An 18,649-nucleotide genomic window follows, 5' to 3' on the forward strand; every position below is an offset into this window, starting at 1 on the left:
CAACGTGCAGGGGTTCACTAAAACTGGACAAAAGAACATTCAAATAGTAGTGTCAGGATTTAGTGAGAACAATATGAAAGCTTGGGTCCATCCTGCCTTGTGTGGAGGACATTTTCTTGGCACACCTTGGGCCCCTTAGTATCAAATGATTATTCTTTTAAACACCACAGTCTAGCTGAGTATTGTTGCTAGCCACATCATGGATGTGCAGCAACTGTGTTTTGCTATCGTGTCAATATGAACCAAAATATCTGAGGAATACTTTCAGCACCTTGTTGAATCTGTGCCATGATGAATTAAGGCCGTTCTGGGGTCCAACCCAGCACTAGCGAGGTGCATCTAATGAAGTGGTGAGTGTGTACATCCTGTTATGTGGTTATGTTGGAAAGTCCCAGCAGATCAGTGATCTGTGAAATACTTTATGTTCAAAGTCACTTAAACCCCTTTTATTCCCCCCTTCTGCTGACACGAGGCCATCTTCACCATGTTAGTATGCCTAAATGCTGTAAATTGCTGCCACGTGATTGGCTGCTTAGCTATTTGTGTTACTATGCAGTTGAACATGTAATAATGAACACACTCAGTGAAAATTAGTGCATTTGTAACTGCAAGATTTGACGACTAAAACCTAACTTCTTTTATACACTAGTTTCAAGAATAGTTAACTCATTATGAGGTTACACTGTATGAACAATGTATGCAGAGTTTGACACAAAAAGACTGTCATGAAATTTACCAGACACGGAGAGTCCATGAAAGACGACATCAAGCCATGTTATAGGACATGTGGAGTTTGTATACATAAGGACTGAAAGTCAGGAAAGTCTCTGATGTAAATCTTCAGACCAATCTTTAACTTTACTGTGTGAAAGCTGGAAAATAAATTCCTAGTGAATAGCCATAAAGTAGTAATTCATCACCCTACTTCTATACCGGATCATCATAAGTAAGGATTATAGTGTAAGTGATCACACCTTCATGTATCTTCATGTATTTCCAAGTACGGCATCCTTTAGTAGAAAGAAAGACAGACAGACAAGAAAAAACTCAACTCTCAATTCACTGTACAAAATTTTCATTTTTTTGTCTTTTCTTCCTTAATGACATACAACAGGGGACCCGTAAACAAAAAGAGAAAAGTCATTTGATACAAGCTAAAATGCAGTTCAAAAATATATAATAAAACAAAATTAATAAAAAGCAGGTCTCTTATCCCTTGTAGTTGGAGGAAATTGTTTGAATACAGCTTAATATGATGTACAAAATATCACACAGTGATAAATTGTTAATAAAAAAATAAAAACACAAAGAAATGAGAGTTCTTTACCTTGGCCTCCGACTGGTAACAGATTTTGTTTGTTTTTTTTAAATCTTCTTTTCGTCTGTTTTTCGTGTTTTTTAATTGTTTTGCTTTTTTACAAGTTTTACATTGCCATTATCAATCACAAGCAAGTTCTATGCCTAGCAAGGAAGAATGATTCACTTATGATACTACAGTATTCTTACATCTTAATAATCATATTCATAACCAAAGGAGAGAGAAAAAAAATGAAAGAAAACAAAGAAATGATGGACATTTACAGCACATAATGGCAACTCTAACCATCATTTACAACCTCTGCTTCGAGTTCCTCTTGTTTTCCTCTTATTGATGTGTCACACTGATTTGTCGTCATTCTCAGACAGGGGACATAGTAGCTCAGAGCGAGAAGAAAGTGTCAGTAACGCCCGCTGTCATATAACCGTGAACGGCAACAGTTCCACGTTTGTAGTATTCGCTACAGATCGAATACATCGTTTCTGCACCCTGTCTATCCTCTTGTAATGTAAAGCATTCACTTTTAGATATAGTGCAACAAGGGGTCAAATAGTTAATACGTGATAATAGGACGTCATGCCCAGCAGCAGTATAATAATGTAGTTGCCCCGTGTTGTTTTCTTTGACAGACTTGTGTCAAAGGAACAGCAGTGTGACATCTTGTCTAATTTCACACAACAGTCTACCACTCTGTTTGGAGAGAAGAAAAAATCTCTCACTACATATATATATATAAATGAACTATGAATGCTAGTGTCACCAGTGATTAAAAGTGTTTAGCTCCAGCCAACTTTAACTCTTTCCCCCATAAAGACAACATCTGACGACCTCCCCTGTATTCTTAATAAGAAGCTTTGCCGCCTCAGTACATATGGATGCAGGTGTGGTTTGATGACCTTTAGAATAGTTCTGGGTTTTTCCAAGGGTAGCTGAATAGGCAGAGACCACCCTCATAAATGTCTGATGCAAACTCAGTCATTTTGTTCTATAAGCAGGCCGCTCAGTCAGGAAAGCGCTTCAAGGGTTACCTCTAGTAGGCTTTCAAGGGGTAAAGAGTTAAGCTGTCATCTGACCAACAGTGTGACACACAGTGTGAATGAAAAAATAATCTGGGACGAGGTCAGCTGTGAAGAGGCAACTTAAAGCAAACAAACTGTCCTGTAGTCAACAGCACAAATGCAGGACATCAACAAACATGGGTCTCAAAATAACAATGCTTCCAGCTGAGCCAAAAGTTGCTCAAAATAGCAGAACTATAACATATTAGCAGGACAGTTTACCTCCTAAACTGAGTCAGACGTCTTAAATCAAAACTTTTTTTGTATGGCTGAATTTAAAATGGAGTATTTTTTTTTTTTTTTTTTTTACCCGTCCAGCATCCCTCTTCAGGAAGAGGACACACGCTTCACTAGATTAGTTCTGCGGCTAATGTGCTACCTGTTCATCATTCAAGAAGAAGAAATCCTCACCTCATCACTCGAGTAAAGGTGATGTCAGGCTTTTGTGAAAGCCCGAATAAATAAAAACAATCACGAGACACGAGCAGCCTGCAAAAAAACTGGCACCGACTTCAAAGAGACAATCTCTCATCCGAGCTCCTCCACTGTAAAATAATTACCAGCTCGATGCACTGCTCGAGCCGGAGACACTCAAAGCCGACCATATGCACATCCCTCTAATGGAAAACATAACTAGGATGGACTGTCAATTCTGAAATTTGACCACAGTTAATGAAATGATCCAACAGTGAAATGTCACGCGAATGATGATTTTACTGAACGTACACGTGTGGACCAGTGAGAGAGAAACACTCACAAAACATGTCCCTGATTCTGACTCAAGACTGATGAAGTCTTTCATAGCACCGTGGTTGAACTAGTGCATATACAAACATACACACACACACACACTCATATACACTCCTCTGTACAGTAAAAAGCACCAGACCAGCCTCACACCTCTCTAGTCTACAGACTTGAACTTTGCTCAGTCATATCCATCCTAAGCTGCTTCATGCGGTGTGACAGACTCTATACGCACTGTACATCTGTAGAAATAAGTTTGTGAGAGTTATCTAAGTGACATCTAATCTCACACACACACACGTAGAGGCAGAATCATGGGGACGCTATAGCAATCAGACATACAATGAAACTAGGTTGTTCAGTCAACACTATTCAGCTTTCTAGTGCCTCCTCACAGCACACACGACTAACTCAAACATCCTCCAACAACACACACACATCCTCCTCACCGAGTCTTTGGAATGCAACACATTGATTCCCAATGCAGAGGTTAGGTCAGGTGTTTTCCGTCAATGCCGAGAACTTTTATTCCTTTAAGTCAAGCCTACGTATGTGTGTTAGCCACAAGCAATGTTTCAACTGTTAAAAAAAAAAAAAAAATTAAAAATCAAGTGTTTCCCCCTCGGCTCTCAGTGAAATGCAAGCAATGTGCAAGCACTTGAAGCGCACAAGCGTACACACATAGTACTTTGTGAAAAGGAAAGGAAAAAAAAGAACAGAATATTGTAGTGTAGAAAAGTGTTACTCCAAATATGATTACTTGAAAACAGAGCAGCCAGAGTTTGAAAGTTATAAAAAAGCATTACAAGATGTGATTAGTATTACAAGAAGTCACTGAGGCATTAGAGAACTGTGAGGAGTTTTCGGAGCGGAGGGGGAGGAAGTTGATGGTTGACGTCCTGTGGCGATGACCCAGCCAGTGGGGTGCAGGACTAATTGTGTGTGTATGTATGAGCAGGTGAAATGTATCCACTGTAGTCTTCAGTCTCTTTTGGCCCCGTTATTGATGTAGGACTCTAAAAGTAGAAAGGGGGGGAAAGAAAGCAGCTTTTCAGAACTACTCGAAACACCAATAAAAAAAGGGGACAACAGAAGCACAATTTGGTATTTAAAGGGATTTTAAAAATCCAACAATATATAAAGGGATGTTTTCTTGTTAGTAAATAACAAGAGGACATTGCCATCTGTTTTTCACTATTTATGGCTCCTCACAAAAAAACTCCTAAAAAACCCGCTCCCTGTTCGCCCCACACTGCTTCTTTCCTGGCACCCTCCATCTCACCAGAACGACGACAGTGATGTCAGACAAAGATTTTGGCAAGTGCATCTGCGCCGGCGCTGGCAATGAAGGGCTGGGAAGAGTGGAAGGCCACGTCATGAATGGCCTCATCATGCTTCTTCCTGTGGGCAGTGATCTCCTGCACGCACGTCCTGTTGTCCAGCATCCATAAGCGCACCGAGCAGTCGTGGCCTGTAGGAGTTGAGGAGTGGGAGGAAGCAAAGACAGCAGTGTTACTAGGGGCAGGGATGACTGCGGAGAACAATGTAAAGGAATCCTTTTACAACCTAGATTTAACACACGCCTCTTCTACAGTGTGATATGTTATATTTTGCGGTTACTACAGATTTTACAGGATTTAAGACTTAAGGTACTTTTTGCTCATAAGCCATAAATAATCTCCTACTTCTTCAAAAAAACTAAACAAAAAAACTCATTTAATTCCCCTGTTTAAAATTTGCTATTACTATCAATTAATTTGTGATTTAAAAAGCTACTTGTATAACGATTGCAGGTGATGTTAAACAGATGTTTCTCAGTGTACAGAGGAGCATTTTAAAAATTAAGCCTAGGATACTTAGCTAAGTAAGCACACAGTAAAGCAGAGTACTCACTGCCAGAGATGAGGTAAGTGCCTTTAGGGTCTGTAGTAAGACAGGTGACCGCATCCAAGTGCGCAACCATCGAGTGGACAACTTTACCTGCACAAAAAAAGTTTATTCAGATGCATGTGAGAAAACATATTTCAGTAATCATCAGTACACCTCCTGCACATACCTGTCTTGTTGTCTAGGAAGCGGATGGTGCGGTTCTCGTGTGCAGTGATGGAGATGGGCTCAGATGGGTGACTGACGACACGGTTGATCAGCTCACTGCCTGCAAAGGAAGACATTACATTCAGTCTAATAGAAGAATTTAATGATTTTTCACCAAATTATTACTTGTGGCAACAAAAAAAAGAAAAGTGTTGCACATTATGTTGGAGACTGCGTCCAGAACATACCATCTTTGGTCTGTGTATCTAGCATAGTGACGCTCTGCTCTGTGTTGAGGTCATACAGGAGGGTCTCACCGCCATCAAATGACACCACCACCTGGTTGGGATCAGTGGCCACAAACGCCACTGAGGTGGGTGTTCCGTGCTCTAGGAAAAATAAATAAATAAATAAAATACACACACACACACACACACACACACACACACACACACACACACACACAAAAAAAAAACCCCAAACAAACAATGGAACGTGATGAGGATGTGGGATCTGAATAGAAAAAGCGCCAAAGCAAACCCACAAAGTCAAGACAAATGTCTACCTCTCTCCTTATTGAAGACAGACATGCAGGGGGATGAGTTCTGAGGATCCCAGATACGAATGGTGCCATCTGCTGAGCATGAGGCAAGACGATGGTGAACTGCAGAGTAAGTCAGACCCCACACGCTGTCCTCGTGGCCTGCTAGTACACTGCTTTCAATACCAGGATCTGGATAAAGAGTCACGTAATTTAAAAAAAAGAAGAAAAACTCATCTTTGTGATTCTGCTATATAATTAGCAGTTAAGAATGACTTACCATAGTTATCATAGGGATCCACATTCAGGTCAGGCATCTTCCAACACCTGATGGATCCATCTAGACCTCCACTGTAGCAGGACTCTCCATCTTCACCCATCGTCAGTGAAAGAACAGCTCCACTAGAGCAAGACCAAGAGAGAAGCAGGTATAAATGACATCACCCTTTCCCCCCAAGAAAACAAACTAAACACCTTTTTTTTGTAAACACAGCATTTAATTTGAAAATGATTGCATTAATCATTCATTTTTAGAAAAAAACGTGCAGCATTTTTATTGTTCTCAGGCTGAACTCACCTGTGTGCTCTAAATGTGTAGATGGGCTCAACGTCCAAAGCCGCATTCCTGTGGAGAGACACCGTTAAAATGAGATCTGGAGTTTTTTCCTCTGCTGCATTTCAGTTTATATTTGCATGGCAGAGAATAACATGTCTTACTTTAAAAACTTCGTCACCAGTAGGGTTCTTACTTTTTAGAGTGCATTGCCTTGTTGAGGTTCCAGAGTTTTAGTGTGCCATCCTCAGAGGCTGTGAGCAGCACTGCTTGGCTCGGGTGAAAGGTCAAAGCGCGGATGGCGTCAAAGTGGCTGCGTAGTGTGAATCGGGGGTTCCATGTCTTTTTAAACTCTTCTCTGTTATCCTGCAACTGACGGGACACACGTTTGAAAAGAGGGAACATTCAAATGTTTTCATTGTACGTATGTAGCTTGTATTGCATAGTTTGTATTGATCAGAACAAAATATGCAATTACATCCATGGAAAGATCATTGTCATTGGCAACAGTGAGATCAGCCAGCTCTCCCAGGTTCATGTCACCTCCGCCAACAGCATCCATGATGAAGACATCAGAGGAGAAACCCAGGGCGCCACCTGGAGGTTGTAAATGGAAAAGCACAAGAGATATGATTTCATCTTGACAAATGTCAGGGATCTAGAAAAGGAGATCACTTTGAAATATCGTGATAAGTCCTAGATAGTTGTAGAACAGTGTCATTTATTCCACTTCCCTACTCCCACACTGTGTACCACAGGAAATATTTAGAGTTGCAGGAGAAACCTTGCAAGCATACCCCTACGCAAACATCTAAATTTGAGATTCAGCAACTAAGCTACAACTGCACGGGGGAAGACTAAAAAAGCAATGCTCGGCAGAGAATAATTGATGTTTTTATTGGCATATTTTGTAGGGAAGTCTTACCTTCCCCGGAGCGAGCCTGTCCGGATACAGAAGGGGGCGGGGTAGGTTTAGGGGGGAAATCTGACATCATTCCTTGTAACTTGTTCCTGCGGTTTTCTGAACCCAGCAAGAGGAGAGAGACACAATACCGTCATGCGGAGAGGTCGAGGAAGGCCGGGGAGGTCAGCAGTTGGACAGATAAGAGACAAAGGCAGAAAGAAGCTAAAAGGCAAACTTCATTCTTTACGTGTAATGACAACATACACTTGTACAATTTTATTTACAAAAGCATATCTACAGTGCAAATATGATTCTAAGTATGAAATGTGAACACATAAAAAAAAAAAAAGGCAGCATGCGTGGTAACCTCTGAAATGGCCCTGGACCACAGAAAGTACATCTAGAGACAAAGATGACAGCTACACAGCTCTGAGGAGTCACAGACCGACAGCTTGTGAAACAGGACAGAGAGACAGGTGGTTGGGAAAAGAGGTTGGTTTTATTGACAAGAAGAGATGTCAAGACACAATGAGAAGTAAAGGAAAAAAAAGGTGAGCAAGGATAGGGGCAATAAAGACAGATACATTTATGGCAGTGATCCTGGCAGTGCTTGTGCTCATGATGTTGCTAAGGCAACAGCGTACCTAACTCCCGTCCATCCCCTGAGATCCGGGCCTCTCCCGCCCCCTCCCCATCCTCCCCTGAGCCCAGGAAGTCAAACTCATTGAGGGCGTCTTCCGAGTCGTCCTCGTCCTCTTCGTCTTCAGGGTCCATATCTGTGGTCATAGGTTCCGATCCCATCTGAGAGCACAGCAGAAAGCAAGGTTGTTGTTTATTTATTCATTTTTTTGTGAAAACATTTAATAATAATAATGAAGGATTGGATTTATATAGCGCTTTTCAAGGCACCCAAAGCGCTTTACAATGCCACTATTCATTCACTCTCACATTCACACACTGGTGGAGGCAAGCTACGGTTGTAGCCACAGCTGCCCTGGGGCAGACTGACAGAAGCGAGGCTGCCATATCGCGCCATCGGCCCCTCTGGCCAGCCAAAATGTGCTTGGATGCATGTCTGAAGTATATGTCTGTGTTATTTTTTTATACACTCCATGCTGTTAAATATTTATTTACTGTGAATATTTCAATTCAAAGCTAGTTGGTGTTTTTTGTCTATTTTATTTGGTAGGTTAAGTGTCTTGCCCAAGGACACAACGACCAGGTCAGAGAGTCCAGGGATCGAACCGGCGACCTTCCGGTTACAAATACGCTTCCCAACCCCCTGAGCACGGGCGCCCCTTTATTTCTGCTGGCTTCTTGGTCATTCTTTATTTAGCTTGCCGTACCTTCACGCGAGACTTTTTGTTCTTGCGCGGGCCATCGATGCAATCGGTGGCCATGCCTTGGAATTCATCTTCCTCGTCGCTGTCGTCTTCGTCATCGTCCTCACAGCCATGCAGGAAGGGGATCTTATCCAGCACTGAACCCCCCACACGTTCCTTAGAGCTTTCTTTGCCCGCATTCCTACAAAGAGATGCACAGCTGAGTATCTCGACCGCATGTTTCACTCAAAGATCAACAGAAGGACTGCTTATTTATATATTATATACATTGTTTTACTGTTTTTAAATTATTTCAAACCCCATAGTTGCAACATCTGTGAGCTACCTGTGAATTATGGGTAGCACAGTAGCCTCTGGACAACACCATCAGAGTACTTCATCGGAAGACCGTTTGATCTGTTGTTTCCTTCTGCTGGTTTTCTCTGTTCAAAGCCTGCTCTTTTGTTCTTGTGTGTTCCCACTAGTTTGCATCTTGTGGTAAACCCTTTTGTGGTGTTTCTAGATTTGAAAACTACCTTCTCCACAGACTTGGCTGGAAATATTTCTGCAATCACCCACTTTAGTTGTTTTCAGTGGGCTATTTTATGCTGCATTCTTTCTTAAGAATGTACCAGTTTGTTGATTTGGTTAGTGCTAAAATCTCTGCTATTTGGTATGGTTTATTTTCAACTGAATGGTAGCCTCCTTAACTCAAAGTGGAGGTTGAGAGTCCCATGAACAGCTATCAAATGCAAATTTAATACTTAGAATCAACCCCAGACCTTTTAACTCCCTATTTATCATGAATTAAAAATGAAACATGCCACATTTAGCTATAAAATTTACTTTTGAGCCTCTCTGCACACTTCAGTGACATCTATCTTAATTTTACCTCCAGTGCTCATTAGAAATCCTGACTTGCATGATGAGGAATCCCCTCACTTTTAGACCTCTTCTGTCATGTGTTATTTTGCCAGTTTGGGAGTTTAAGCTGTGCTTTTGTTTCACCGGCTTCACATTTCTGCTTGTGCAGAAAGATTCCACACAAATCTTGTTCACTAAGCAGTCTCATGATACAGTGACAGTTATCTCATACACCAACCCATCGCTTAATTAATTTTTAAGAGGCAAATGGATTTATAATTTGGATATTGTCCACTGTTTATAAAAAGGATACCATGAACTACTACCATACTGGAAAATAGTCAGACAGGTCAAATCCTGATATATGAGGTCAAACGCAGACACACTTTATGTAAGAAGTGTTTGTTGGAAGGTTAAGGGATGGCTTCATATGCAAGTCTGCCATGTTAGTGAACTAGATTATGAAGTGACGTAAAAATTGCACTTTGTCTGTAAAGTTTGGCACGAGACTGCAAGTAAATGCTTTCTGTGAAAGACACAAATTTTTAAAAGTTGCAGCCTTTCACAAGCAGCAGTGAAAAGTTCCGTTTTTAAGGAGTAGCTTTACATCAAGTACATCTATTTAAAAAAGGAGAAGAAGAAGAAGAAAAGAAAAAGGCTTTTGTGCTGCAAAAACCAAATGTTTACTCTGTCATCAATGTTCACATTGGAGCTCTTCTGTGGTGTAAGATCAAAGAGGGGCGTGTGTTTCCACTGTCTCACCTTTTTATCTGTTCCTCTATTTGTCTGACCAACAAGGACTCTCCACCTGCTCGTGGCTCAGGCTCAGGACAGCTTTCACTGGGTGGGGGTCCATTAGCTTCAGGGCTGCTCCGCCCAAGAAGGGAGCGCACGCGCTTAGAACGCATGTCCAGAATGGTGTCTGAATAACCCACTTCCTCGAGATATCTACATCCACACATGGTCATATAAATGAATCATTTAAGCCTAGACCAGAATTTTAATGTCAACGATGAAGTTGTGATGGAACACATTAATATGGCACTGAGATAAAAAGGAACGGATGATGATGAAGCCTTACTTGCGTAGTAGCTGACGTCCCTCCTTCCAGGACATCTGATTGGCTGGCTCTGAATCTGACTCAGCCGGCCCATTGGGAACTACAGAAAATAGATTGTTCAATAGTGATGCAACAGCAAGGCACGAGAAGAAAAGAAAAAGAGAGAAGCAGAAACTTCGAACTGCGCTCAACGCTCAACAGGAATCTAAATGTAACAGAAGCAGACAACAAATTACCAAATTACAGAGCACATAAGGACTTGGTCAAACATACGTTGATCTGCCTCTGTCTCTGGTTTCTTGTCCCCAGGACTCTGGTCATTTCCTGTCTTCAGCTTTTGGTGCTTAGCCCTGTAACGCAACAAAGGAACACTTGAGGGCAACGTTTTGAGCTTCCACAAATACATCTTTCACTAGAAGAATCATTATGCCTGGAGCATGCAAACTCCCAGGACAGACTGAAAGAGTAACAGACATAAGGAGACTAGGACAGAAAGGGGGGGCTTTCCAGGCATTCGTTTTACCTCTCTTGTTTGAGGGCGTACTCCAGCATTTTGATTCGCCTCACCAGGTCCTGTTTCATATTCTCCTGCCCTTTCCTCTCACCCTGAAGAAACGCAACCTGAGCCTGAAAGACACATATACACAGCATGGTGAGGAACACACACACGCACACCACATCTGTCCACATAAGCATAAACAAAAGTAAGATAAATTGGGACCTGGAAAAGAATTAGTTACAAAATGCATGCACCGTCTCGGTTTGGGGTGAAAAGTAAATCATTCAACATCAACAAAACATCGCAATGAGAGACTGAACAAAAAGGTTTGATGTGACTAACTGTGCAAAAAAAAGAAAGCCAAGAGCAATAAGTAGAGGGTTGTGGAATAGGGCTCTTATTTTAACTTTCCTAACCGAGGCCTCACTGCGCATCTGCAAAGGAGGAAAAACATGGAGACGTGGAGCAGCCAAATTCAAAAACCCTCTTTCAAGACCCATCCTTTGCTGTGTTTCCTCTCTCATTTCCTGTCCATTTCCTTCCTCACTGCTGATAAAATTCTTACCTTGAGGAAAGACATGTTCTGCCTGTTCTGACTTTTCCCCAGTGAATTCTGAGAGATAGAAAGGTAATAAGAGACTAGAGAGTGATGACACAGCTTCCAAGCACTACACTGAGACAGGGTTTCCCTTGAGTAAGCCATCATAATGCAAGAATTGACAAAAATGTGAAATATTTGCCAGACTTAATGACAAAGATTGCTAATGCAGGTTTCAACCCGGCTGTGCCTGCTCACAGTATGCAACTTTTGTGCAAAACCCATTTAACATCAGGCAACAAACATCCTGCCTGCTTTTACAAGGAGAAAAAAAATGCCCAAGTGAGGAGAAACAATACAAAAAAACAACTAACAAACTAACTAACTAAACAGTGATCCCTATCAGAAGTAGGTTAAAAAGCCCTAACCCTGTCTCTACTCCCAGGATGGTGACTGCAAGCACAACAGGCATTTTCTCTCTCTGTGCCAAGTGGTGCTGAAGCATTAATACAGCTTGTTTTACAGCCCATTTCTCCTCTGCACGCCCCTGTCTGTGTCCATGAGTCTGCTCCCACACACATACGCAATTCTATAAAACTAGAACAATCTAAAAACGCCGTCTCATGGGGCAGACACTTGGTCTGCTCGGAAGGGTAGTCAATCTCTGAGAAAAAGCGCACATATATATCCAGACACACACACACAGAGACACACATACACACAGAGTCATGTAACCAGCTAGGAGGGCTAGTGGAACACAGGATAATCTGCCAAGCAAACCTTCCTACTGCTGCTACTGCTGCTGAGTAATCCTGATTAATGCCACGTGAATTTATATGCTTATCTGAGAGTTTTGGAGAGAACTCTCAAAGCTAGTACATTAACACTGTAGACATGGGCTAATAGGGGCATGAAATACAGAGATTTTGTGGGGTTATTCTTGGCCTAAACTAAGAGGAGCAGGTCAGTACATGTACATTATCTAAAGTCTTTTTTTCACAAGTAGAATAATTAATGAATTAACTGAAATAACATCTAAGCCATTAACTGAGATGAAATGAAAACCAGTTTAGCTTAGCCATCCATAAGACACAGTCTCACTCATTTGCTCTATTTCTGTGGCTTGCATTCCCACACATGCATGCAGTAATTGTGCAGTTGGGTTCTGTAATAGAAGATGCAGAAGATGTATTTTGCACATTACATGCACGCAAAAACACTTGTTTTAGAGCGACATAATCAGATGTAAATGTGCATAAACTTATTAAACTACCAGATAGGCAAAGCTGGGCAATGTCATGGTGCGGGCACAGCATGTACACTGTATACTGTGTACTATAAACGGCTGAGCACAGATGGAATGCAGTCCGAGCTTGGAAAAAAACCTACTTCAAATCTAAATGCTATAATTGTTTTACATCAGCAGTTCTGTGTACTATGATTTAAGTAGAGGTCAGTATTTGAGGAATTTTCAGGAAGGTTTTGTGTATGCAAAGTTGTTCAGACAGATTTTTTAGTGTACTGACAGCCTTGACACAAGTCCTGCTTAAAAGCTTACTAAAAGACTGTGACTAAAAGTTATGTAGATAACACCAGATGCAGAAAGGTGATTTTTGTGAACTTAATTATAAGCCAGACTTGTACTTCAGTGAACAAAAGTGCTTAAATCAGCAGCAGCTTCCTGTAGACAGACACAGTAACAGTAAATCTCTTCTTGAATAATGACTTAACTCTTTTAATGGTGTAAATTTGATCAGTTGAGTAAAAGAATAAGGCATCAAATCAATGTGTTTACTTCACCCTCGCGGGGCAAAGACACACATTTCTACTCTTACTCACACACAGACAAGCTACAGCTTGTCTTTGGACACGGATAACCATCACACCCCTGTGTACCAGTCTTGCCCTGTGCTCCTAGAAGGACAGGTTCATGCCTCAAAGCCTTGACACTGTCTTGTTGGCGAAGTTGGAGACAAGGCTGCATTTGTGCACACACACCCCAAGTACAATGCAAGAGCAACCTTTCTCTGATACATAAAGGTAACCAAAACACAGGTTCAAAGGGTTTATTGTTATATGGAAGTGTTTATGCAGGACTTACCAACAGCTCTTCCTTTCTACAGTTTCACTTTAAAAATAGAACAAATGCTGCTTTCTATGTCTGACTTTGTGAGTAAAATAGGGTCCTAAAACTAAAAATTTCTACACGGACAAGAAAAAAAAAAGCTGTACCATGGGACTGCTACAGCAGACTGTGTAATTACACAAGGGGATGTAATAACTGCACTGTTTTTCACTTTCATTTGTCTCTGTCATTCTGCCCTTTGCCTGCTTCAAATTCTTGTTTTCACTCATGTGAGGGATCCAGGCCAGGAGCTTTAAGACAAGGCCGTCCATTCATCCACTAGTCAAGGTGCTCTTATTGCAAGACTGTCACTTAACGTCAGAACAGAAGCTGTTGAGACAATCACAACAGATGTGGAGCAGCAGATAGAAACCTATCACTGCTTTTAATATCAAAAGCAAAAGAACTATCTGCTTCCATCTGATAAACAGGTCAAAGAGTAATAAAACCACTAGGGTGTCATTTATCATAGCCCAGCTAACAATGACACCGTGGTTACTTTCTTCATAATATGTTGGTAAACTAACAAAGGCTAAAGTACAAAGGGCCTACGGGGCAAGCAAACCTGTCGCGCCACCTGATCTAGCCTTCCTGTGGGTGGTTTTCCTTCATGAGGCCCACTGCCGCTGACCTTTCCACAGTTTGCTGTTGCATGGAGCGCATCCACACTTAGCCTATTTTGTCAGTCCTACTCTACTAGCTGCAGAATAGGGTCAAGGGCAGCTTTCCTCCTCCACTGGCTATCCTCCATCTTTTTATCCCTTCGCCCCCCGTGAGAGAATCCATGAGCAAACAAGTAGAGCAATAAACTTTTCTGGGACAGTGTGCTTGGAGTGTGTTAGTGACACTGTGTGTGCAGTCCAAGAGTGGTAGCTAGATAGATAGATAATGACATCCCAATTAGTTGGATTTTATGACTAAGGTTACAGCATGCTTGACTGACAAACAGTATATATATATTTTTTTTTTTTAAAGAGAAGGGGAATGGAAATTTTTAAATAAGGAAAATAAAGGATGAACGCTGCATGTTGAAGACTGCAATTGCAAGAGCAGTGCTGTGAAACAACACAATACACATGGACATCATATGTGTGTCACGGCTGAGTACACAGAGCTATTAATTAGAGATATGTACCCAGGGACTGCAAGACTCACACCAAACAGGACGTGATGTAATTTGGGTCACCAGTAATCTATTCTACATGTCTACTAACATCCTTAATAAAATGAAATGGCTGAAAATGAGAACACTTTAAAGAGGAACAGGTTGAGGTCATCCCTTTTCCCTGTAGAATAAATGACTATCTGAGGAATACCCTGTAGATTAAATTAGGATTGTTCTCATGCAAAAACAATGCCTAGTTAGAAACAAGACTGCTACTGTGTGTGTTTTCACAGAGCAGATTCTTAAGTAATTGAATTATAGACAGGCAAAAGCCACAGCCACCTGTCAGTAAAGACACAGCGCCACAGGTGGCTTTACACACCAACACATTAGCGGCGCACGTGTCGTGATCTCGCAGAGACAGGCTAAGCTACACATGAAGAGATCTACTCGGTTGCACACAAAGTCACACAGATCTCAAATGATTGTGAGTTAATTTTGCATGTGACTCAGTAAAGCCTTTGAAATTAAAGTGTGGAAAATACCATGTGCAGACAACATGTGAGCAAACTACACTATGGAAACATTTACAGCATGTTAACTGTGCAGGTTATGACCAGGGGGCACACTAACTGGCTCAGTGAGAGGAGAGCTGCAAGCATGTTGGCAACAAAAGCCAGAGGCCTTTGGCCCGTGGGTGTTAAACTGTAAGCTAGGTCAGTTTTTCAGCGTGGCACTCCAGTTATCTTCTCTTTCTCTCAGCACAAGCATGGTGCTAATTGTACCCGTGAAGCCAGACCATGTGCAGCCAATGTGCACATACAAAGTTCCATAACAAGCACTTAATGGCATGTCGGACACAGCAATCGGCTGTTTCTGCTTTCCATTCCCTGCTCTTCCCTCGTTTTTATAAAAGCAGCAAGCACTGCCCGTTTGTTATTGTTCATTCATATTTTATCAAGCCATTATTTATAACTATGTATGTTTGAGTTAGGGGCAATGTGAGAAGCGCAGTGACAGAGGAGAGGGACATGATATGGTTTTTTTTGTTGTTTTTTTTGTTTTTGTTTTTGTTTTTTTTTGGGGGGGGGGGGGGGGGGGTTCTGTGGTTTTGTCAAACTCATGAACTCCAGAGGACAGTTCATTCTTATTACAAAAAAAAAAAACTAGTTACTTGAGGAATAACCACAAAAGATGAACTGTCCAAATGCAGAGGTACTCTGATGAGTATGCACAATCTTGTCCAGTAATGCTCTCTGCCTTTTAATTTTATGCAAACAGCTGAGGTGAATAGTGCAACGTCTGTCTTTTGCTGTTGGCATCTGAATAACTGTGACAGGTATTGGTCATGGGGTTTCCTATGGCACCGAGTCACAAGCTCACATTCGTTTTCTTGGAGGGCGGGTATTTTACAGCTTTAAACCATTTACCTTTAAGAATGAAAGTCAACTTCTCTAGCCTACAGGCGGATCCATTGTTTTTAAGGTCAATCTACACTAATCACACACTATTCATAGTAAAGACAATATATAGAAACACAAGTACAAACACAAGTTTGGCTGCAGATAGACTACTACAAATTTTCATCCTAACACTTGTTATTCATCAATACTCATGTATTAATCATTGCTAATGAAAATACAATACTTTACTCCACTGTGTGTGTGTGTGTGTGTAACTGGTCCTAGCTCAAAATGCTTGTGATTTGTATGTGTGCCATGGGTACGGAGGTATTGGTACTACAGATCACAACGCATTATCCCTTCATGAACTTCATCTCTGTGTTGTGCGCCTCAGTTCAAAGGTCAAACTGATCATTGTGTCTCATTGTGCAAATTATTTTATGAATACATATCACAGCCATCAAATTACTGTTTTTAGGGAGACTTGTCTTAAGTAAGGGCAGTTTAGGAATGCTTACACATTTATTATTTTGAATGCAGCAACTGCAAAGGGAAATCAAAGCTGGTTAACACTGTTATCATTTTTTAACCACAACAACAGACTCACAGATCACTTGAGTTGTCTCTGTGGGGTACAAAAAATCAGATAAGTGTCTCCTTACAAACTAACGTGTATTTGCACATCCTAGTAAAATACCAGAAATCTTAAAATAACGTGTGACCCAAGCGTGAGTTCCATGTGTACCTGCATGAAATAATATGGAAAGACAAGGTAGCCACACCTAAACTGTTTGCCTACCTCTTTATTTGCACCACAACCTGCTTGCTATTCCGGGCAGACATAAAAGTCTATTATCTAATCTTGTGGTGTGTATCTGTATTGACTGTATCGACCTTAGAAGCCCAGAAGGCATGCATATATATATATACATATATATATATATATATATATATATATATATATATATATGAAATATTTTATGTTTAAAAGAGTACTGGTAGCTGTTTCTTCTTCCAACTGGAGGTCAAACAGCTCCCACATTGTCATCTACTGTATAGTAATAACGCATCCTGGTCAACTGTAATGCTAGCCCTATTAGCATTTTGTCATCCTCTAACTGACCGATAGCAGGGCATGTGTACATCCGCGAAGCAACACCGGAGGAGCTCCGGTGACATCCTTCCAGGCCTTTCCTTGGCGTTACAGCTACATAAACGCGGGGTTAGTGATGAATATGTTTACCCTGAGTTCGTCTCTCTCAGCCTCCCAGCGGTATTTCTCGGCCTGGAAGCGTCCCCACTCGTACTGGATGAAGTGCAGGATCCCAGGAAGCGTCATCCCCGACTCCCCGTCCTGCGGCTCCCGTGACTGCTGCAACGGTCCGGGGACGGCCCCGGCGGCTGCTGCTGCGGCCGCTGCCATTGCCCCGGTCCCACCAGCTGATGTCGCCTGGCCCGGTCCTGCTTTAGGCCCGTTTGGGTTGCGCCCCGCTCCACTGCTGCCGCCGCCGCCGCCTCCGGAGTTCGGGTTAGATCCTCCGCCGGTTCTGTCCGCCTCCATTTTAACTGTTCAACCTTTCGCCAGGATAATGAGATGGGAACGGGCAGAATGGACGAATATAAATATAAAAAAGTACCCCGTGCCCTTTTCCAAACCCAGCTCCACTTCACTATAAGCTACCCTCCTTTCTTCCTTTCTCACACGCACGGAGAAAAATTACTATTCTGTTGGTAAAATAATACACTTCCGCTTCCAAGCCTTCAGCGCAAAACACAATCTAACCGCAGTTAGACCCATCGTGGCCCCATTGATTTCGTAACAAATCCCTTTTCACAAAACGTCTTACGTGCAGTCTTAAAACTAACATCAAAATAAAGTAACACCAGACAGCGCTTATTAAATGTAATGCACCTGAAAATAAACGTTAACTTTTTTTGGTTTTTTTGCTGCTCTTATTTTGTATATCCCGGATCCCAGATCAGTTTCCTCCTCGTGAAATGCCCAGTGCGGGTGACAAATAAAGGGCCATGTTTTCTATAATAGACAATGAACATGTCGCTAGGGGAATGAATTTCCTGCCATTTTGTGAGCAGGAATGGTTTCGGGAACGAAAAAGTTAGCTGCAGTGATCAACAATGCTATTTCCGGTCGAGATTTTAATCTTTGATTTTTATTTTTTTATTTTTGGAAAATAAATTGTGAAACGAAGACAGCCATAGCCAAAAACAGCAATAAAAAAGCCTTTAGGACACATTTGTAATATATAACATGTTAACGTGAATTATATTTTTTCTCCATATCATCTTTATATTTATATTGTTTTGTATTGCTTATATCCTTATAACTTCTGCAATAACATTTGCAGTTATATCTCATATTTTATATTATAGTAATATGTTTTTCTTATTTTAAAACGTAAGAGATTAGGTATAGACGCCAGGTAACTGGGATAACTCTGAAGCGGTTATTGCGTAAAATGTGTGCCTTTTATTAAATAGATTCATAGATTGGTCCAGATTTGGACACTCCCTACAATAGCTTTATTCTGAAGGATTTCAACCGGAAGTTGTCCTGTTG

At 41.4% G+C, this 18,649-nt stretch overlaps 1 protein-coding gene across 1 annotated transcript; it reads right to left on the reverse strand.

Annotated features, from left to right (window-relative positions):
* Nucleotides 1–1,058: 1,058 nt before the first annotated feature.
* On the reverse strand, nt 1,059–17,817 carry strn4 (striatin, calmodulin binding protein 4). The gene is made up of 18 exons (XM_006795404.3): nt 17,315–17,817; nt 10,925–11,028; nt 10,675–10,751; nt 10,423–10,501; nt 10,104–10,289; nt 8,502–8,679; nt 7,800–7,956; nt 7,177–7,272; nt 6,730–6,848; nt 6,448–6,623; nt 6,276–6,323; nt 5,979–6,100; nt 5,723–5,890; nt 5,406–5,546; nt 5,180–5,278; nt 5,017–5,103; nt 4,406–4,594; nt 1,059–4,139 (listed from the first exon to the last, which is right to left on the reverse strand). Exons 1-17 carry the CDS (start codon nt 17,630–17,632, stop codon nt 4,425–4,427), a joined length of 2,325 nt encoding a protein of 774 aa, XP_006795467.1. The 5' UTR covers nt 17,633–17,817; the 3' UTR covers nt 1,059–4,139; nt 4,406–4,424.
* Nucleotides 17,818–18,649: the final 832 nt, after the last annotated feature.

This window comes from Neolamprologus brichardi, chromosome 14 (genome assembly GCF_056152115.1).
Source record: "Neolamprologus brichardi isolate AB-2024 chromosome 14, ASM5615211v1, whole genome shotgun sequence".
NCBI lineage: Eukaryota > Metazoa > Chordata > Actinopteri > Cichliformes > Cichlidae > Neolamprologus > Neolamprologus brichardi.

Excerpts from the sequence above, each read along its gene's own strand:
- strn4 (XM_006795404.3), bottom strand. The coding sequence starts at position 17,632 with ATGGAGGCGGACAGAACCGGCGGAGGATCTAACCCGAACTCCGGAGGC. Across the intron at positions 6,101-6,275 it reads TACACATTTAGAGCACACAG|TGGAGCTGTTCTTTCACTGA; the intron begins GTGAGTTCAGCC and ends GTCTTGCTCTAG. Across the intron at positions 5,891-5,978 it reads GGATCCCTATGATAACTATG|ATCCTGGTATTGAAAGCAGT; the intron begins GTAAGTCATTCT and ends CTCTTTATCCAG.